This window comes from Clupea harengus, chromosome 12 (genome assembly GCF_900700415.2).
Source record: "Clupea harengus chromosome 12, Ch_v2.0.2, whole genome shotgun sequence".
NCBI classification, from domain to species: Eukaryota; Metazoa; Chordata; class Actinopteri; order Clupeiformes; family Clupeidae; genus Clupea; species Clupea harengus.
This window is the reverse complement of record NC_045163.1, coordinates 1,836,557-1,853,463: the sequence shown is the minus strand read 5'-3', so window position 1 is coordinate 1,853,463 and position 16,907 is coordinate 1,836,557. Positions and strand designations below refer to the sequence as shown.

Here is a 16,907-nt window from a genome sequence, read left to right as displayed (position 1 = left end):
ATTAGTGGACAATTTTGTCCGTTTACTTCAGCGCAATGCTGGAGTCCAGCGTAGGCTAAATGTCTGTCCAGGATATAGCCTGATACACACGATACTTACCCTCTCTCAGACCCCTAGTGTTATTGGAAGTGGTAAGAGACGATACGGGTATATTTACAACAACGCAACAAATGTGTCTTGACACAAAGGTCAAGTAAGGAGCCAGGAACCTGGGGTCAAGGGGCCCCGTTGAGATCGTCCACACAAACAACCCTAAACATAACTGATGACATCATTTTGCACGAATTTCAATTCCTGGATGGCAGTTGCGCGCTAATCCCACTTCCATGCCGGATTTCTAAAACAAGGGGGGCAGGCTGGCAAATAGACAACAACACCGGATTGAGGAAATTGACAAGGGCATACCATGTGCAAAACAAACTTGTTTAAAGCTGACAACCATGCGACACGACGTGTTAATTTCGAACATTCAAGTGACCGTCGCCTGCCTCGCGTATAGGTTATACCTCCCTTGTCAGTTTAACCTCCACTGTCATATAACTGCGGTAATATTGCTGTCGGATTAGTCATGCATATGTTCCTCGTTGCTGTCTTTCTTACGGTACAGCTGCAAGAGACTGAATCATGGGGCACCGCAGCCAAATACGCAGTGAATTGCCCAGAGCGCTGCAATGTGGACCTGTGCGGCTCGACGCAGAGGTGCAGACGGACGGTCCTTGATGATTGCGGTTGCTGTCAAGTCTGCACAGCGGGGAGGGGGGAACACTGTTACCGCACCGTGTCTGGGATGCACGGGGTGAAGTGTGGACCCGGGCTCTTCTGTGACTTCTACAAAGACGAAGATGATTATGGTGATGAGTATGGCATTTGCAAAGGTAAGCTCTTTAGGCTATCGAAGCACCTGCACTGCACCAGTCCATTTGTAAATGATGGTGTGACGGAGTTCAGACGTCTCAATTTCAATACATTATCACAACCAACAATCCTACCACTGGTGTTTTGAAATATCATCATGAAAGTTGTTTCTTATTATTATTAGAGATGATTGATCGGTTGCCGAGAGGATATAAATGACCCTCAAAAACCGATTAAAGTGATCACCTGTAGGCTTCCACCCTATAACAGCCTGTAGATCAGGGTGCACAATCAATTTAGTTTCAGATTGAATACTTTAAACGATTTTATGGATTCAAACAGACATTTTTTATTATTATTATATTTTATATATGATTCTATTATTTCTCATGTTCAATCGTTTTCCCATCTTAATTGATACATCAGGTTGTTTTCCCACAAAAGAAGTGGGCTGTAGTTCTGATACTGGCTAATATACTAACATGTTTGAGTTTGCGTAATCTTAAAATGCAATTACAATTAAATGTGTTTTATTGTTTGAAATGTGTTGCTATTTTCTGAATTAGATTACAATGGCGTGTGTCTCTCTTTATATTTTTCTTGAAGCACTGAACAGTTCTCACCTTCTCTTTCTCAGACTGCCTGTATGGCACATATGGAGTTGAGTGCAGACAAACCTGCAACTGTAAGGCTGGAGGAATTTGTGACAGAGAGACTGGAGCTTGTCTCACTTTCATATTCTTTTCAAAGATGACCAACAAGATTAGGGAACATGGGACCACTGGTGAGTGTCTTTTGTCATAAATTGAATTAATTCAGTGACATCAGATTATTTATCTCAACAAAGCTACAAATCAGACATAATTTGTGGTAGACATGAAAATGCTGAAGACAATATTAAAATACTTTACCATACTTGCTAGATGGATATATACATATACATATATATATATATAGTTAGAGACATATTCACCTTAACAATAGGCTTCTTGAGTGTAAGTATACAAATGGACTTTCAGAATTTTTAGTGTCTCCAGATGTAATGTAAATTAAAGGGAAGGTTGTAAGAGAATAACGGTACGGTAATTGCCATTGCATTTATCTTCTTCTTTAGGTGATGAGATGGGTTCTGGAGACAGTGGGGAACATCTCAAAGACAGGTCCACATCCCCCAAATGGAATCCTCGCTGACAGACTTATTCATAGTTTGTTCAGCCGCAATGTAGCATATTAATAACTTAAAGCAACACTATGTAACAATTCTACCTTAAAATAACAGCTTGAAATAATTTGTGCCGCTACAATTACTTTAAATATGGAGAATGGCCTCTCCGCCATTGCCATCGGGGGTCTGTAGGGAAATTACTGCAGTCTGTAAGATTTCTGGAGCCGCCCAGTCCTTTTTGTCTGCGCATGCACGACTAGGATCGGGTACCGATTTCGATTCAGAGCTAGCCATCTTTCTGCTGGATTAGTAAGTAGTTTATTTGCTGTCCTTGATGTTTGACTGTGTTAGCAAAGTTATTGACTCGCTAGTTTGTCATAAGCGACGAAAGCAAATTTCAACAGGTTTCGCCGCTAGGGGGAGCCGCAAGCCAAAAACTACATAGTGCTGCTTTAAATGACCAATTAATGATATATTTTATTATGTCTAAAATGAATAAATCAGAGGTGTGATTATTCAGAGTTTTATACAATATTTTCAAAAGCAATGGTGAAGTGCTGATTTTATACCAAACATGCAATATATTCTCTTTCTCTTACCTCTTTTTGTCTTTCATCCTATCTATGTCTCTTCCTCTCACAATCATACTCTCAAAACACACACACACACACACACACACACACACACACACACACTTACATACAAGGTCTCAAAGGTTTGATTTGCCAGACCAAAAACAATATTCTGAATGTAGCAATGTAACCATACACAATTTGGTGATGGTTGAATTAAATGTTTGAAGTATGGGGGTACAGTTCCATGCTGTTTTGCCTCTACTTGCCACAGAGAAGTTCATGGACATACGGTGCAAATACGGTGTCCCATCTTTGCCCTATAAAGTATTATCTAATCTAATCATTGGTATAGATTAGATGTAGATCTAGATATATAATCATAATGGAATTGTGAGTATTAATCCTTAAATCCAGAATTATTATGTGACCTCAAGAACACTCAAATGTGTGATCTTTAAATGGTCAGAAATACATCCTTCATGTCTTGTATTTGTTATTGTCTGTTGTTGTTGCATTACACATTTCATAACTGGATATTTAAAAAATGTAAACTTAAATTCAAAAGTTGATTAACATCACAGATGTTGAAGAATAAAATACTTCTGTATTATTGAATGTAATAAATGTCTGTTTATTTGGATGTCTGGGTGGTGGTGGTGTTGGTGTGCATGTGTGTGTGTGTGTATGTGTATGTGTGTGAGAGAGAGTTTACGTGTGTGGGTGTTTGGGTTGGTGGGAAATTGGGGAGGTGGGCGTCTAAGCTTTTTCCAGCCCAGTGTCCCTTCCAGTAACCCGTTTGGTCCCAGAACAGGCATACCTTCATTGAGACTCCTCTGAAAATACCCCTCAGTATTAAAAATAGCTGTTTTGGCCCTCACCTCTCTGAGCTGTGTGGACTCGCTTGTTTTCCAGCATCCAGCTTGTTTATTTCCTGTCTTTCCTGACACCTGTGAAAATGGCCTCTCTTCCTGTTGTTGTTGTGTCTGCCCTGGGGACAGGATTCCGAACACGCTGGAATTTGTCAAGTGACACACGTCATCATAGGACCGTCTCGACAGACGCAGACGTCGGAGTTTCCGCCTGCCTTGATCTGAAATTCTTTCCTGACACACGGTTTAAAAAAAACATACACACAAACATGTTTTATTGACATGATAGGCGTAGTGGTTTCTCACATGCATTCCTTTGGTTAGGAGCTGTATTTATTTAAAAACCTGTGACGGACAGTCACTTTAGAATACATGTAAAATTAGGCATTGCTCACTTTTTCTAAATCCTGTTTAGACGTTTTCCTGAAATGAAGGCCTTCATTTTTAGATGACTCATGGTTTGTATGATAGAAATGTCCACAACACACTTTCCTGCTGAATTTATTTCAGCCAACTTTTCCTTTACAGACTAAACAGCTTGACTACACACTTGTTTTAAAAACAGGTCCCATCACAGTCCCATTACACCTTAAAACTCGAGATCGAGCAGAACTCACACGAAATACCTGGTAAAACAGTTTTTTCTCACATTTGTCCATAATTATCTTTATGCATTTCCCGATACCCAGCAGTGACGAATTATTGCAAACTTTTCTACTGGTTAAGAAAGCGTTGCAACACAATGCAAGAACTGCAAGCAGCAGTTATGTGCCTGATAACCTTGACCTGGTCAAGTCAAATATCTACTGCAACCCTACCAAGGGGAGTGTATGTAAGTGGGTGTGGAGGGGGCTCAGTGTGATTTGATGAACTTGCCTGGGGAAGGTGTTGAAATTGCTCTGCTTCTCAGGCACGCAGGTTCTGGCAGTTCCCTTGAGAACCAAAGAGCAGGGACTTCTCCAGCCAGACAAAGGGACCACTGAATAACAGGAAAATACTGGTGAGAAATATTCTTTATCTGACTCCCCCAAGCACGTCAGCATCGCAAGACTAACACAAAGGTGCGGCGCAGTAAATAGCCATTATAGTGCAGGACACCGTTGCCCCTATTTACAGTAAGCAAAGCCTCTACAAGTTGTTTATTAGAGGGAGCTGGCGTGCTAGATGAATATCAACACAACATGACCTTTCTAGGAAACTGAACGATGTCTGAGAGAGTAACCCCCACCCCCACCCCACAACTAAAATAACAATGAGTCGGATATCTAAATGTGGGATTAAAGAACCTGTGAAAGAGAGTGAACTGATTAGGGGTTTGGAATGTTATGGCACTTGAGAGTTGTCTGGAACCATCCAATAACTCTGACAAGCTTGAGAAGCCATAATTACACATTCCTGCATTCAGCGAGCACACAGGGCCAGTGCTGACGGCTTACTAGTGTACTAGTGACAGGTTCATAGACTTCTAGGAACGCACCGCAGACACCAATGAAGAAATGGAAATACTTAGCCCAGGTCTTACCCTTGTGACCTGGAGAACTAGAGCCCACAATTTGATTTTTGTGTAGTGAAAACACAATACAAAGGTAACAGGAGTGTGTCAGCAGAAATAATGAAGTATCTTACACAAGAAATATAATAGTGTAGAAAAGAAATGCATGTTTTTTTTGCATTTTTCTGCCATTGGTTGAGAATATATTGAAATAACTGTACTTTTCCTTCTCGAGTCCTCTAATCTTCATTTAATTGAGCTGATATGAATGTAAATTATATTGTTAGTCCAGAGGATAATGTAGCTACAATGAGCTCTCCATTAATGCACTGATTGCTGTGAGTGTATGAAAACAAATCACCTTTCGTCACTTGTGTTTGATTTATTTAATGTTTCATTTTCTTCAAAGACAAAGCAAGTTTCCACTGTTATTTTTTTAATTTTTCCCCATGGCGTTTCTGGCACCACAGACCTGTATTAAACCCAAATGTTATCCTTACAAACCCCACCCTCCCCTGACACAGATCCTGTTATCTCAGAAAATATGATAGTCATTTCTAGTCTTTTCATGTGCACGTCATATAATGTATGAAACATTTAAATCACCTCAAAAGTTCAGTGCTTTCTGCTGGAGAACATCTCCAAACCACACTAAGGAAAGGTTCCAACACTTCAAATTGACCAGATCTGGAAAACCATCAACATTACACAAATATACCTTGACTTGTTCATTAAATGGGCTACACAAAACAATGTTTTCCTTTTTGAGAGACACTGAGTTACAGTCTCAGTCTGTTTTAGTAACTTTTCTACACACCACAGAAGGCAAAAATATGTTTTGGAAAATGTCTTATAGTTGCACTGTTCATGCTTTGGAAAGAAACAGAGTAAATTGAGAACCCTTTTTAAATACCTTGCATCATAAGTGTGTCTCTTATAGGTTTTGTCAATCTGTCATCAGGCTAGTCTTTTTTGTGATCATTTACAGACTACAAAGAAGTTTGGGGAGAAAAGTGATTCCACAATTCCCTGTGTTCCACATGTCACATGACTCGGATTTGTCAGACCGCACAAAGATGAGTCTGAGAACTTGGTATTCCATGTTTGTGGTTGTTAACCCACAGGAAGCACAACACAAACATGAGTGCATACTTGACGAGGGGAATATAAACTTAGCATGCTAAGACTGAGCATTTTCACTTTTCACTTTAATTGAAAACAACAGTATACAATAATAAACTGTACTGTTTTGTACAAAAGGTAAAAGCAGATATTATGCTCTTCATTGTCAAACCCCTTGAGTAAAACAAACAAGGTGTTTCTTAATTTGCTACATGCTTTCATGAAAATGTGCATGTACATTTAGTGCATTAAGCAATTCAGCATTCAACATTTCTTCCGTCTTAAGTTTATTCAAATCAAATAGAGGAACTGTGATGAGACCTGAATGTAATGCAAATTATTGCATGCAAATGTTCATATTTTGCTTTTGTTAAAGGAGAACATTTTCAAAATTATCTTTTCGCTTTTACTCATGACATATGAATACTGTTTATATGTATTATTTTTATTTGACGACACAATCCAGATTAAATATGATCGGTTCAACTGTGACACTAGCAGTTACATAATTTGTGTTAAAATACTCAGGCGTCCTTGCTGCTTTATCAATACTGTACCACTTGATGGCAGTAGAGTACCCAGAGTTTAATCTTGCAGCAGTAAAGTAAGAACATCTACTGACTTTTCGCACGTGCGAAAATTATGTGAAAAGATCCAAAATGCACAGGTATCATTCTCTTTACATAATTAGTTGTACTAACATCAGCACATTTGAAATTAAATTGAGCCTAATAAGTTATATTCGTTATATTTAGTGCTTATAGCCAACAGGTGTCGTAGAGGTAGGTGTGAAGACAACTAAGGAATATTTTCTTTGAAATGCTCTTGTGGCAATTTGCCTGGGTCACGTGTGGCCTTGGTGATTGTTTCAGTGACGCTCGATACATTTTCAACACAATGCATTCTTTTAATGACAATGTCTGTGGACCTTACAACAGATATCTCCTTAAAGATGCATCATGAAGTTTTGGTCTAAAACTAGCGAGGTACCTACCTAAAAGGCATGCAAAAACATTGCAGAAACCGCCAACAGCAGCCCATTTGGCACTGTTTAAAGCTTGCTAACTAGCTTCTTTTGGTGATATTGTTGGCGATGTCCTACTGTGAAGGCTTTTCTTACTTATGGTCTTGACTGCAAGTGGTAACGACAACTGAGTGTATCCTTCCCACAACCATATCCAGCCTAAAGTAATTTGAAGAAGATACCACAAGTAGCTGCTCTTAAAACACTCCAGGAAGTGGCAAATTGTTGCACAGTGTTGCTTTAAAGTTTAAACGTTTCGTGTAGGCCTAGCTTACAGCTGGGCGTGCTGTTATGGCTGAATTGCAGTGGTGTAGCTGAAGTCATACAAACAACAGGTTCGAGGCCATGCTATGTAATTAGCAGTGCTTACACGACGCATAATCTATTGAGTCAGAGTCTACATAATAGTTTGGAACTAAAATGCAGAGTCATGCTTGCTCACTGCCGTGTTTTGAGGTTGTGTGTAGTAATGAGGGTACAACGATGTCGTTTAAACTCAGACACCCTGCAGGCTAACGTTTGACTTACAGCTTTCATTTGCTCCCCAGCCCAGCGTGCTTCAAAGGCTGCCAGCTCGAATATCATCCGGTTCTCTTCACAACCACCACAAGTAAGCTTCCAGAACCTGCTGCGTAGCCCCTGCCAGAAAGAGCACTGATGTTGTGTACTGTGTTAAAACACAGCAGATTGAGGTTGCACCAAGAGCTGGTGGAGAGCCAGGTGCTCGAGGTAATGGTCTGACCGACGACTTACGGTAACCCGTCTCGAAAGTTATCAGTCTCAAGGTCATAGGCTAAGTTTCAGGGGGTGCGCAGCTTCAATAAATGAAAAAAGGAGATTCTAACTGTTAATATGATATAACCTGCAGTGTGTAAGTGTGTGCAGTACCTCAAAATGCTCTTCTCTCTTTTGTATTCTCTCTTATTCTTATTTGAAAATGTGCATGTTGTGCATATACACACACTTTACATTTTGTACATGCAGTGTTGAAATGTGTTCATATAATGACTGTATGGCTGGAATAGAAATGAGAATAACTGAGGATTGTACATGGTGAACAGGCTATGTACATTATGGACAATCAAATAAATTGACTAATAAGTGATCATCTGAACGTGTGAGGTCATTGACAGTGCCAGACTTTACTGGAAGATCATCAAAGATTGACCTTAAGCATACATCTAATGAATTAATAAAATAGTTAATCATTAGACCACCTATTACCAAAACTCTGTTATTTCACCCAAAACTAATCCATTGGTGTGTTACTTTATTAGCATGTGATCAAATAGAAAATCATACAATCTTACTTGGAATCATCCCAAGTCATATTGCTAATAACTATGATGACATTGAACGTGGCCAAATCTGACAGTGATCGATTGATATCCCTCCACTGCTGAGATCTAGCATGAGTGGTGGCTTACCAAAGAGCAGCTTGTAAACATTGCTGAGGCGTTGACCCTATGACAGCACCTTTCACCAGGACCAGAGAGTGTGCAAACTCCTGCCTCTGGCTACAGTATCCGTGGTGATGTCTGTCATCTGATATAGCTTGGATCTGACTCACACTGTGCTTTCAGAGCAGACCGATGCGTAGCTGTTGGAGAGGGAAAGAGACGTGTCTCAACCGGTCAGGAGCGAGATACGCAGCATACAGCTTGCAGTTCACAGGAGCAGTAGAGGGACATTGGTCGGAAATACATAGGTGAGTCACTGCAGTGCTGAATTGGTGAACCTGTAAATAGCATTTCCTTGAATGTCACAGATGATGTCTAATATGATGGCCAGGGCAAAGCTGAGGGTGCTTAGTCATGCCTAAAAAGGCAGTGTTTTTCACAGATATCAGTTGATGTGCATGCTGTTTATTTGTGAAGTGTCTTGAGAAGGATGTGTTTTGTTTGGGCATCACTGAAAATCATTACATATCAGTTGTAATGTCTCACTGCAAAATTTCTCTCTGTTCTAAATACTGTATTTACATCTATCGAATGTTGTGAAACTTTGAGTTATGCATATCCAACTTGTACATAATTTGGCTTAATTTACAGTTCTCCATTATTCTAAAATTCTTCAGATTTTTTTAAAGGGTAACTTGTGTCTGAACAAGTCATTCCTTGCTTGTTTGCATCCAAACATATGATAGGGCAAAGTCTTAGACTATTTCACATCCGGATCTAAGTCAGCTCAGTGGTATGTGTCAACAGTGGAATCTCACCAAATAAGCAGATTCTTTCTCTCTCCTCCTCACTTTTGTAAACACATCCTCCTGAGGCCCTTTGGATCTCCCTTTTCATCAGTCAGGGACAGCCCACCCTTTGTACTGCACATGGATCTTCAGAGGTCTCCTCGAGCGGACGATTTGTGATTTCTGTACAATACATATGCACTCAACCGACCATCAGAGAGCACTCGTGTGCTCATCTTTAAAGTACTCCAGCCCCATACTGTTGTCATCTGTTATCTGGCATTTATAATCCGCGATGACCCCTGGTGACCGACGTTCTGTGACTCTGGGGTCTCAGCCTGTGGGATATGGATGTCATGGGAACCTAAAGGATGAGACTGTTATGTCCTGGGGTCTCCAGTGAGGGTCCTGCCCCCACACATTCTTGTAGGGGTGGCTGTGGAGTTTATTTGCTCTAGGATGGCTCCCTCTGTTGCCTTAATGACATCATGTGTCACTGAGGTTGCATGTGTTTTGTCCCTGGAATGAATACAGTGAGGTCACGTGGTGGACACCCATGGAAAAATGCATTTCCAGGGCAAACAGTATTTTTTTTTAGTATTTTGAGGAATGATGGATGTCTGTTGAGCTTCGAATATCTGTGAAGAGATGAAATCATGGTACAGGGGACTAATCTACTGGAAATAATGATTATCAGCAGCCAGCCATCAGTGAGTTATGGTCATTATGATATCCTATAGCCAGATGCACCCCCACTGAGAGCATATGGTTATGGATAATACACAGTACAAATCACGCCTGGCCCACCACAGTGACTTATCCATTTGGGATGGATGAACTGAACAGAACTTTCTAGAATCCTCTGCCTTCAAAGCAAGTGCTGGTTCAAACATTTTCAGAGTTTTGAGTCATTGAAGATTGCATTAGGTAGGTAAAGCTAAAGAATGAGTGCTGATTTCTTGCAAACACATGGATTGTGTGTCCTAATTGGAAGGAAGACTGCAGGTGATGGGGAGGAGCTGGGGTTTGAGCAGGCCCTAAGCCCAACACTGTCGTGGCAGAGGAAACCAGAGTTGGAATAGTTTGAGTAAGACTAGATCAGGAGGCGGGTTAAAACTCCCAGACCTTTTACCAAACTTGTACTGAGACCTCAGTTAATTTGTTATCAGATAGTCATTCAGAGGGAAGTATACTAGAAAGATGGAGGGCTTTTGTCACCTCTCAGTGAGGCCCACACTGATCAGTTGTTATTTTCTGTTCGAAGTAAATACCTCTGTTTGTTTTCACACCATTCAGCTGGAGACAGTTTTAGATATAATAGAACCAAGATTTTGTGGATGCACAACCTCTGTCGAAACACCAGCGAAATCTGCAGCTGCGCAGTATTTTGAGTTCCTGTTTGTGTGTCCTTTACGGGAACAGGATGCAGTGTAGCTCCAGCAAAGAGGAGAAACCATTAAAGCCTTCTGCAGAGGGTGGAAAAAGCCTCGGGTGTCCTTGTGGATTGGCGGATCACAAGGGCAGTAATGGGTGCTTTTTGAAAAAGAATAGGAGGGCTTGCCTTCATTCTCAGAGTACAAAACTATATTGGGAAAGGCCAGTGCTTTTATACATCAACTGACTATTATGAATAGAAGCAGCAAACCATATGCTTTATATATATTTAACTGCCGTTCACAAGGATGTTCTTGCAACCTCCTCCTCCTGGACTTGTCAACCCCCTTCTCTCTCTCTCTCTCTCTCTCTCTCTCTCTCCTTTGCAAAAACATTGTTGATGGGTTTAAACCTCAGACTTCCTCATTTTGGTTCAGATATGGGCAGCATGAAGTTTATTTAATGGTGCTTATTGATGCAAGTGTTTTACAAACAAAGAGAATAGAAAGCTAACTGCACAACTGCACACTCTAACAAAGGTCAAGCTAGAAAAAACATTAAAACAATTATACAAATATAACAGCAGAATATAATTATATGCGGTGTGGAATAATAATGCAATTGCAAATTTCCCATAAGACTCATCAGACCATAGTCTTTGTACTCTATTCCTTTGTATTGCATACTCAATCGTAGTAGCTACCTTGCCCTGATCATGGCTTCATCCAGTCAGATGTGTGACCTGAGAGTCTCCTTGAGGACTGTGGGAACCTTGTGGTCAACAGCTGTGGCACGCTGGGTAGCGTGTGCACATCATCAACATGGAGGCCCATTGTAACCATGGTGATTCATTATACCTGAGTGTCTCGGCATCTCTCCTCTGTCTGCCGTTAGCTGGGATGTAATGGAGTGGAAAGCGACCATATGGACACAGTGTGTAATGATGACCTTTGCCAGAAAAATATGTAAATATTTACAAAGCTTCAAATTGTTTTAGTTTCTGCGGATTATATTTCTGAACAATTAGTTTACTTAGAATATTGCAATTAACAATGACGCAGGGAAAATAACATACTAATTATACTCAAACAAAAATAAGGAAAGGTCATTAGTGAATACTGCAAATAGTGCTGGGCTCAGAAAGTTGTCCATCATCCAGCAAGCTAGAAATATCTAGGAGTTACAGCAGTAGGAGATGCAAATCCACCTCTCATGTCTGAGGAGAAGTTTAAACTTTTAATCAACAACTTTAACTGTGGTAGTGTTGGGAAGTTTATCGAGACAATGTTTTTTTGGATAACTACAGGTGTACAGATTTTATAAGCCTACTTTTATCCAAAAGAGGATATTCTTGTGAATGAAGTAAGGTGGCTCATCCTTAACCCTGTGGTATCACCGATGTCATTGATGACCCAATGTAACAGGTAAATAGAACTCTATTGTGTATTATGGTATCCTTGAAAACAAAGACAAACATCATACTGTTGGTTGATTCCCATGACCAACAGCAAGGTAGTCTTGAAAATATTTTGGAGTTATTAGTTTGTGTGAAATTGACTGTATGGATTTGTTTATGTCAGTGCTCATCCTGAGAGTGCTTCACGTGTGACAAGACACCAGCAGTCAGTGCCAAAGACAATATCAGAATCAGAATCAGAATGGGATTTATTGCCAAGTAGGTTTACACCTACTTGGATTTTTTTCTGGTGTGAAGGTGCATACAGTAAAGATAAAAACATACAAACACAATAAGTACTACACATAACATAAAAACACAAATAAGTACTACACATAAGAAAAGTACTACACATAAGAAACATGTCTGCTTTGAAATATGTCATCCTTTATCCACATTTCTACACTTGGTGGTGACACTCTGGTATATCCAATTAAACTGTATTTAAAGTGACTCCATATAGGCTATAAGCTCTCAGACCGACGTGCCACAGTGGCCATGCATTCACAGATTGAATATCACTCCATAGCCATTGGGTATCCAACTTGGCAGATGTACTATAGTTGTGCTATGACAAATCGTATGGGGGTAAGATCATTCTTACCCCAGTGTGTTTTTCTATTGCTGTGTTATTGCGTACTGTGGATATACATCAAGTTCTAGCCAGGAATGTTATCTATGGTTGAGAAGATAATGAGTTTCAGGAATACCAAGGCTCTGGAATGCAGTGGCGTGGCAGATGGTCAACCATACATAGTTGTGACATGTGTGTGCATGTGTGTTTGACACGTACAGGTCTCTCTCCTCACATTTCTGTCCATTTTTAGTTTTGAGTATGAATATAAGTGTGATGTGAGTGTCAGGGGCTTGTGCCCACACAACATAATGTGACCAAATGAATAAATCCATAAATAAATGACATTCATGACGTTTTCATGCACAGGCTTCATCTTGTTCCCTCAGACGGCATCGCGACCCATAAGTTCACACTCTAACTCCACACTAAACACGAGTCTCCCAGTGGCATTGCAGCTGGCCCTGACTTTGGCTAGACACCGTGCAAGTTGTAGCCCAGACATGCAGAGGAGTGGACAGGTAACCATTAAGTGTTCTCTTTGACAGAGAGATTATACAGATCAAGATTATGGATAAGTCGGGTAATAAACGAAATATATGATAAGCACCCATTAGTTGACAGCAAAGTATGCATCTGTCAACGTTCAAAGTAGGCTACGTGTGGATGGGCTATGTAACTACTATATTAGTAACATTGCATTTTATCTCACTAAATAGGTTAGTCTGTATCAGGAATAAGAATTCAATACATTGTTAATAGTAAGCATATGTGATAGCTAGTTAGGTAGCTGGTGTGTGTGTGTGTATTTTATATAAAAAAATGGTGGTCACCCGCCCGAAAAGGTTGCGTGATGTGTGTGTGAGAGAGAGATCCAGCATTCTCCACTTGAGCACTTTGATGCCCCCCTGTAAGTACAGGCTGGCCAGCGCTATAAATCTATGCAGTGGACGCCCCAGTTTCCCCTGTCCCTCATACAGTGTGTGTTCAGCTGGTGCAGTGGCTGGGCGGGGGACACACGGCCCCTCCCCTGTTTGTGCAGGCAGGCTCCCCATCAGTCACCTCTGGACAGACAGACAGACAGAGGGCCCAGGCTGAGATCCAGGACAGCACACTGTCAATCACGTGGAACTCTTTCCCCTCTCTGTTGTGCTGGACGACCATCCCAAAGTCATGGGTTCCATTTCAGGGGGAAAAAAAATATGATTCCACCTCATAAGCCTCTTTGATGCTTTCATCTTACTGACTCTTACCGGTGACTGAATCACTGTGAGGTGTCAGCGTACACGTTTACGCATGGATGACAGTAGAAGTCGGTTGTACGTGTGAGTGAGTGAATTAACTGTAATGAAAGAAAAACAGCTTGTGAAAGCAAGCATGGGCAGGTGAGATGGTGCACAGAAAACATGCGGTGATGATGTGGTATGTGTGTGGAAGAACGCTCTTCCTCATGAGCAATAAGCATCACAGTGGAATGTATGTGTGCATGTCTCTGTGTGTGTGAGTGGGTGTGAACATGCACGTGTGTGTGTGTGTGTGTGTGTGTGTGTGTGTGTGTGTGTGTGTGTGTGTGTGTGTGTGTGTGTGTGTGTGTGTGTGTGTGTGTGTGTGTGTGTGTGTGTGTGTGTGTGTGTGTGTGTGTGTGATTGACAGGTATGTGAGGCCAACAGTAGGGGCCCTGGCAGGACATTGAGAGTGTTACAGGAGAGAGCTTAGCCTCACACCAGTGGCACGGGCTCCCTCAAGGGACGACACAGACAGGGTGGACCTGCTGCTGCACCCAGCACAGAGGCAGACAGACAGGAATAGAGACGGAAGCCCTGGTCTGGGACTAAGTGAATGAGAAATTAATTTAGGAAAAAAGTGTGTGTGTGTGTGTGTTAGTTGGTAGTTGCTGGTAGGAAGGCCAGATTTGTGTTTGAGTGACTTTGCAGAAGCTGATCTGATCTGTGTATTTACATACACACACACACACACCCATCTTCCCTATCTGATTTCTAACTTCCCATACTTGTGTGGGAACATACTGTTGGCTGGTATACGTGTGTGTGTGTGTGGGTGTGGGTGTGAGTGTGTGGGTGTGAGTGTGTGTGCACGTGTGTGTGTGTGTGCGTGTGCGTGTGTGTGGGTGTGTGTGTGCGAGGGCTGCCCCGTGAGCCCCTGGTGGCTTTGCTCGGCTGATTGCGGCTGCCGTCCCTCGAGAGACTCACTGAATGCAGATGGCCTGAGCAGTCAGGGGAAAAGTTTATGACAGCCCTCGTTCTCTCCCTCCTCCCCCTTCTCTCTCTCTCTCTCCCTCTCTCGCTCGCACTCTCCCTTCTCAGTCTCTACACTCAGCCACATGGAGGTGACTACAGCTCTGACGCTCCTTCTCTCCTGCTTGGACAGTGGCGTTCTCCGAGTAGCGTACCAGTGGATTTAATGTGTTTTCTGTTAAAGGGGAGAGAGAGAAAAGGGCAGTGAAACCGTCTCTGGTGAATTGCAGGTTTTCAGAGGTACGTACTTCTTCGAGAGCGGTCTCTGTGCTTTTGTTTACATGCCACTGTAAACTCCTGTACTTGACTTGTGCGTATGAAAGCCTACGGGGTTTGTACATCCAGGAACACCTGTGTTTAGTGTACGGTTCAGCGGCTGTTTTTCTGAAGGAGTATATGTGTTGCTGAAGGAGTTTAAGTTTGTGACACTACATACAGTGAGAGTGGGGAATGTGTCTAAGTGTGTATATGTGGCTGGTGTGTGTATCTAGGGTTGTGTGTGTATCTGTGGTTGTGTGTTAGTGTGTCTCTGTCTGTGTATGTGTGTAATATTTAGAGGTCATACCTCTTCACTGGACAGGTCCTCTCATCCCTGTTCACTCATTATCAGAACTGCAGAGAGGGTCGGAAGCTATCAGTGTGTGTATTTTTGAGTGTGTCTGTGTGTACATGTGTGTATATGTTGTGTGCACTGTGACAGAGATGAGCTGTCTGCTGCTGCTTTCTCTCCTATCACGTCTATGTATAAACCTTCTTCATCAGGATAGCACTGCTGTCTGTGTGTGTGTGTGTGTGTGTGTGTGTGTGTGTGTGTGTGTGGTGATGGGGGTCTAACGGTCAGATTTTCATTCGTCAGATGTTTCTGAGTCAGGGACTATTTATGTGTGTGTGTCATTTCCCCTCCGCACAGCCACCCCATGCCTGCTCAAACCATACGCTGCTTTTGAGCTGGTTTCACTTCTCTGCCTCACCAGTGCCAATTACCAAGCTGGTGCAGCAAGAAGCTAACTATTTTCAGTCAGAAAAACACTGCTGAGGGAATTTTTAGAAATGGGAAGTGGTGAAGAAGTTTCTCTTTAGAGCAGTTTGAGTGGGATTTAGTGTCATCTTGTCTGAGATGTCACCAGCATGAAGTTGCTGACTGCATTTGAAGAAGTTCTGTGACGGACTTTGACTAACGACTCCTATTGGTTGTCTAACTGATGATCAGATAAATGTTTGATGAGACAGAAGGGCATGAGAGAGGGAAGAGAGCAAAGGAGCTAAAAGAAAGGAGAGGTTTTCAACAGTGTGGCTTGTGTTAGACTTCCATTTCAAGGACACCAAAGGGTTTCGTACTTTCAAAGAAGCAAACATAAAAACACAGACACATTGACACACACACACACACACACACACACACACACACACACACACACACACACACACACACACACACACACACTCACACAAAAACTTAAATAGTTTGTGGTCTCGTGCTTGTATGCCATTCACAGATGAGCGGAATTCATCTGGTGCTGAATGCTGGCATATCAGGTGTCTTGGCTGTGTGGAATGTGTGTTGGTGTGTGTGTGTGTGTGTGTGTAACATCAGAGGGAGTAGTGATGTCTCTGTCCCTGTCCCATTGAGCTCTCCTGAACGCATGAAATCTCTCTCCGTCCCTGCAGTAGACACAAAGGGGGGCCAGAGACAGGGTAGGGCACTAAACATTGCCCTGGCATTAAGATGGCCAGAACCACATCAACCATTTGGGTAGTGGGCACTTGGTATGTCTTCACCATAGGAACAGGGAGACTGAAAGAGAAAGACTTGAAATAGGCATAATGAAAGAGAGTAACAAAGAGAGAGATATATATATAGAGAGAGAGAGAGAGAGAGAGAGAGAGAGAAACAAACAAAGAGAGAGAGAGACCCTAGATGGCAGACATTACTGTCTGAGTGAGAGAGCAAGAAAGCT

General features: G+C 41.9%; 2 protein-coding genes across 7 annotated transcripts in view; both read left to right on the top strand.

Annotated features, from left to right (window-relative positions):
- On the top strand, positions 1-3,210 carry esm1 (endothelial cell-specific molecule 1). Its single transcript, XM_012840294.3, has 3 exons — positions 1-875; positions 1,493-1,639; positions 1,970-3,210. The coding sequence occupies exons 1-3, from the start codon at positions 569-571 to the stop codon at positions 2,044-2,046; spliced, it is 531 nt and encodes a 176-aa protein (XP_012695748.1). The 5' UTR covers positions 1-568; the 3' UTR covers positions 2,047-3,210.
- Positions 3,211-6,690: 3,480 nt separating this feature from the next.
- arhgap24 (Rho GTPase activating protein 24) overlaps positions 6,691-16,907 on the top strand; it is a 91,174-nt gene continuing 80,957 nt past the window's right edge. The window contains exons 1-3 of one of the 6 annotated variants that reach the window (XM_031578379.2): positions 6,731-6,745; positions 7,651-7,712; positions 8,686-8,810. Coding sequence is in view for 1 of the 6 variants with exons in the window: in XM_031578377.2 (XP_031434237.1) it covers positions 6,738-6,745; positions 7,651-7,712 (70 nt within the window). In the remaining 5 variants the exon portion in view is untranslated. Of the gene's footprint in view, positions 6,746-6,958; positions 7,065-7,420; positions 7,438-7,635; positions 7,713-8,685; positions 8,811-14,993; positions 15,190-16,907 lie in introns of those variants that run through there. The other 5 variants (XM_031578378.2, XM_031578381.1, XM_031578377.2 and 2 more) reach the window with 5 other exon arrangements.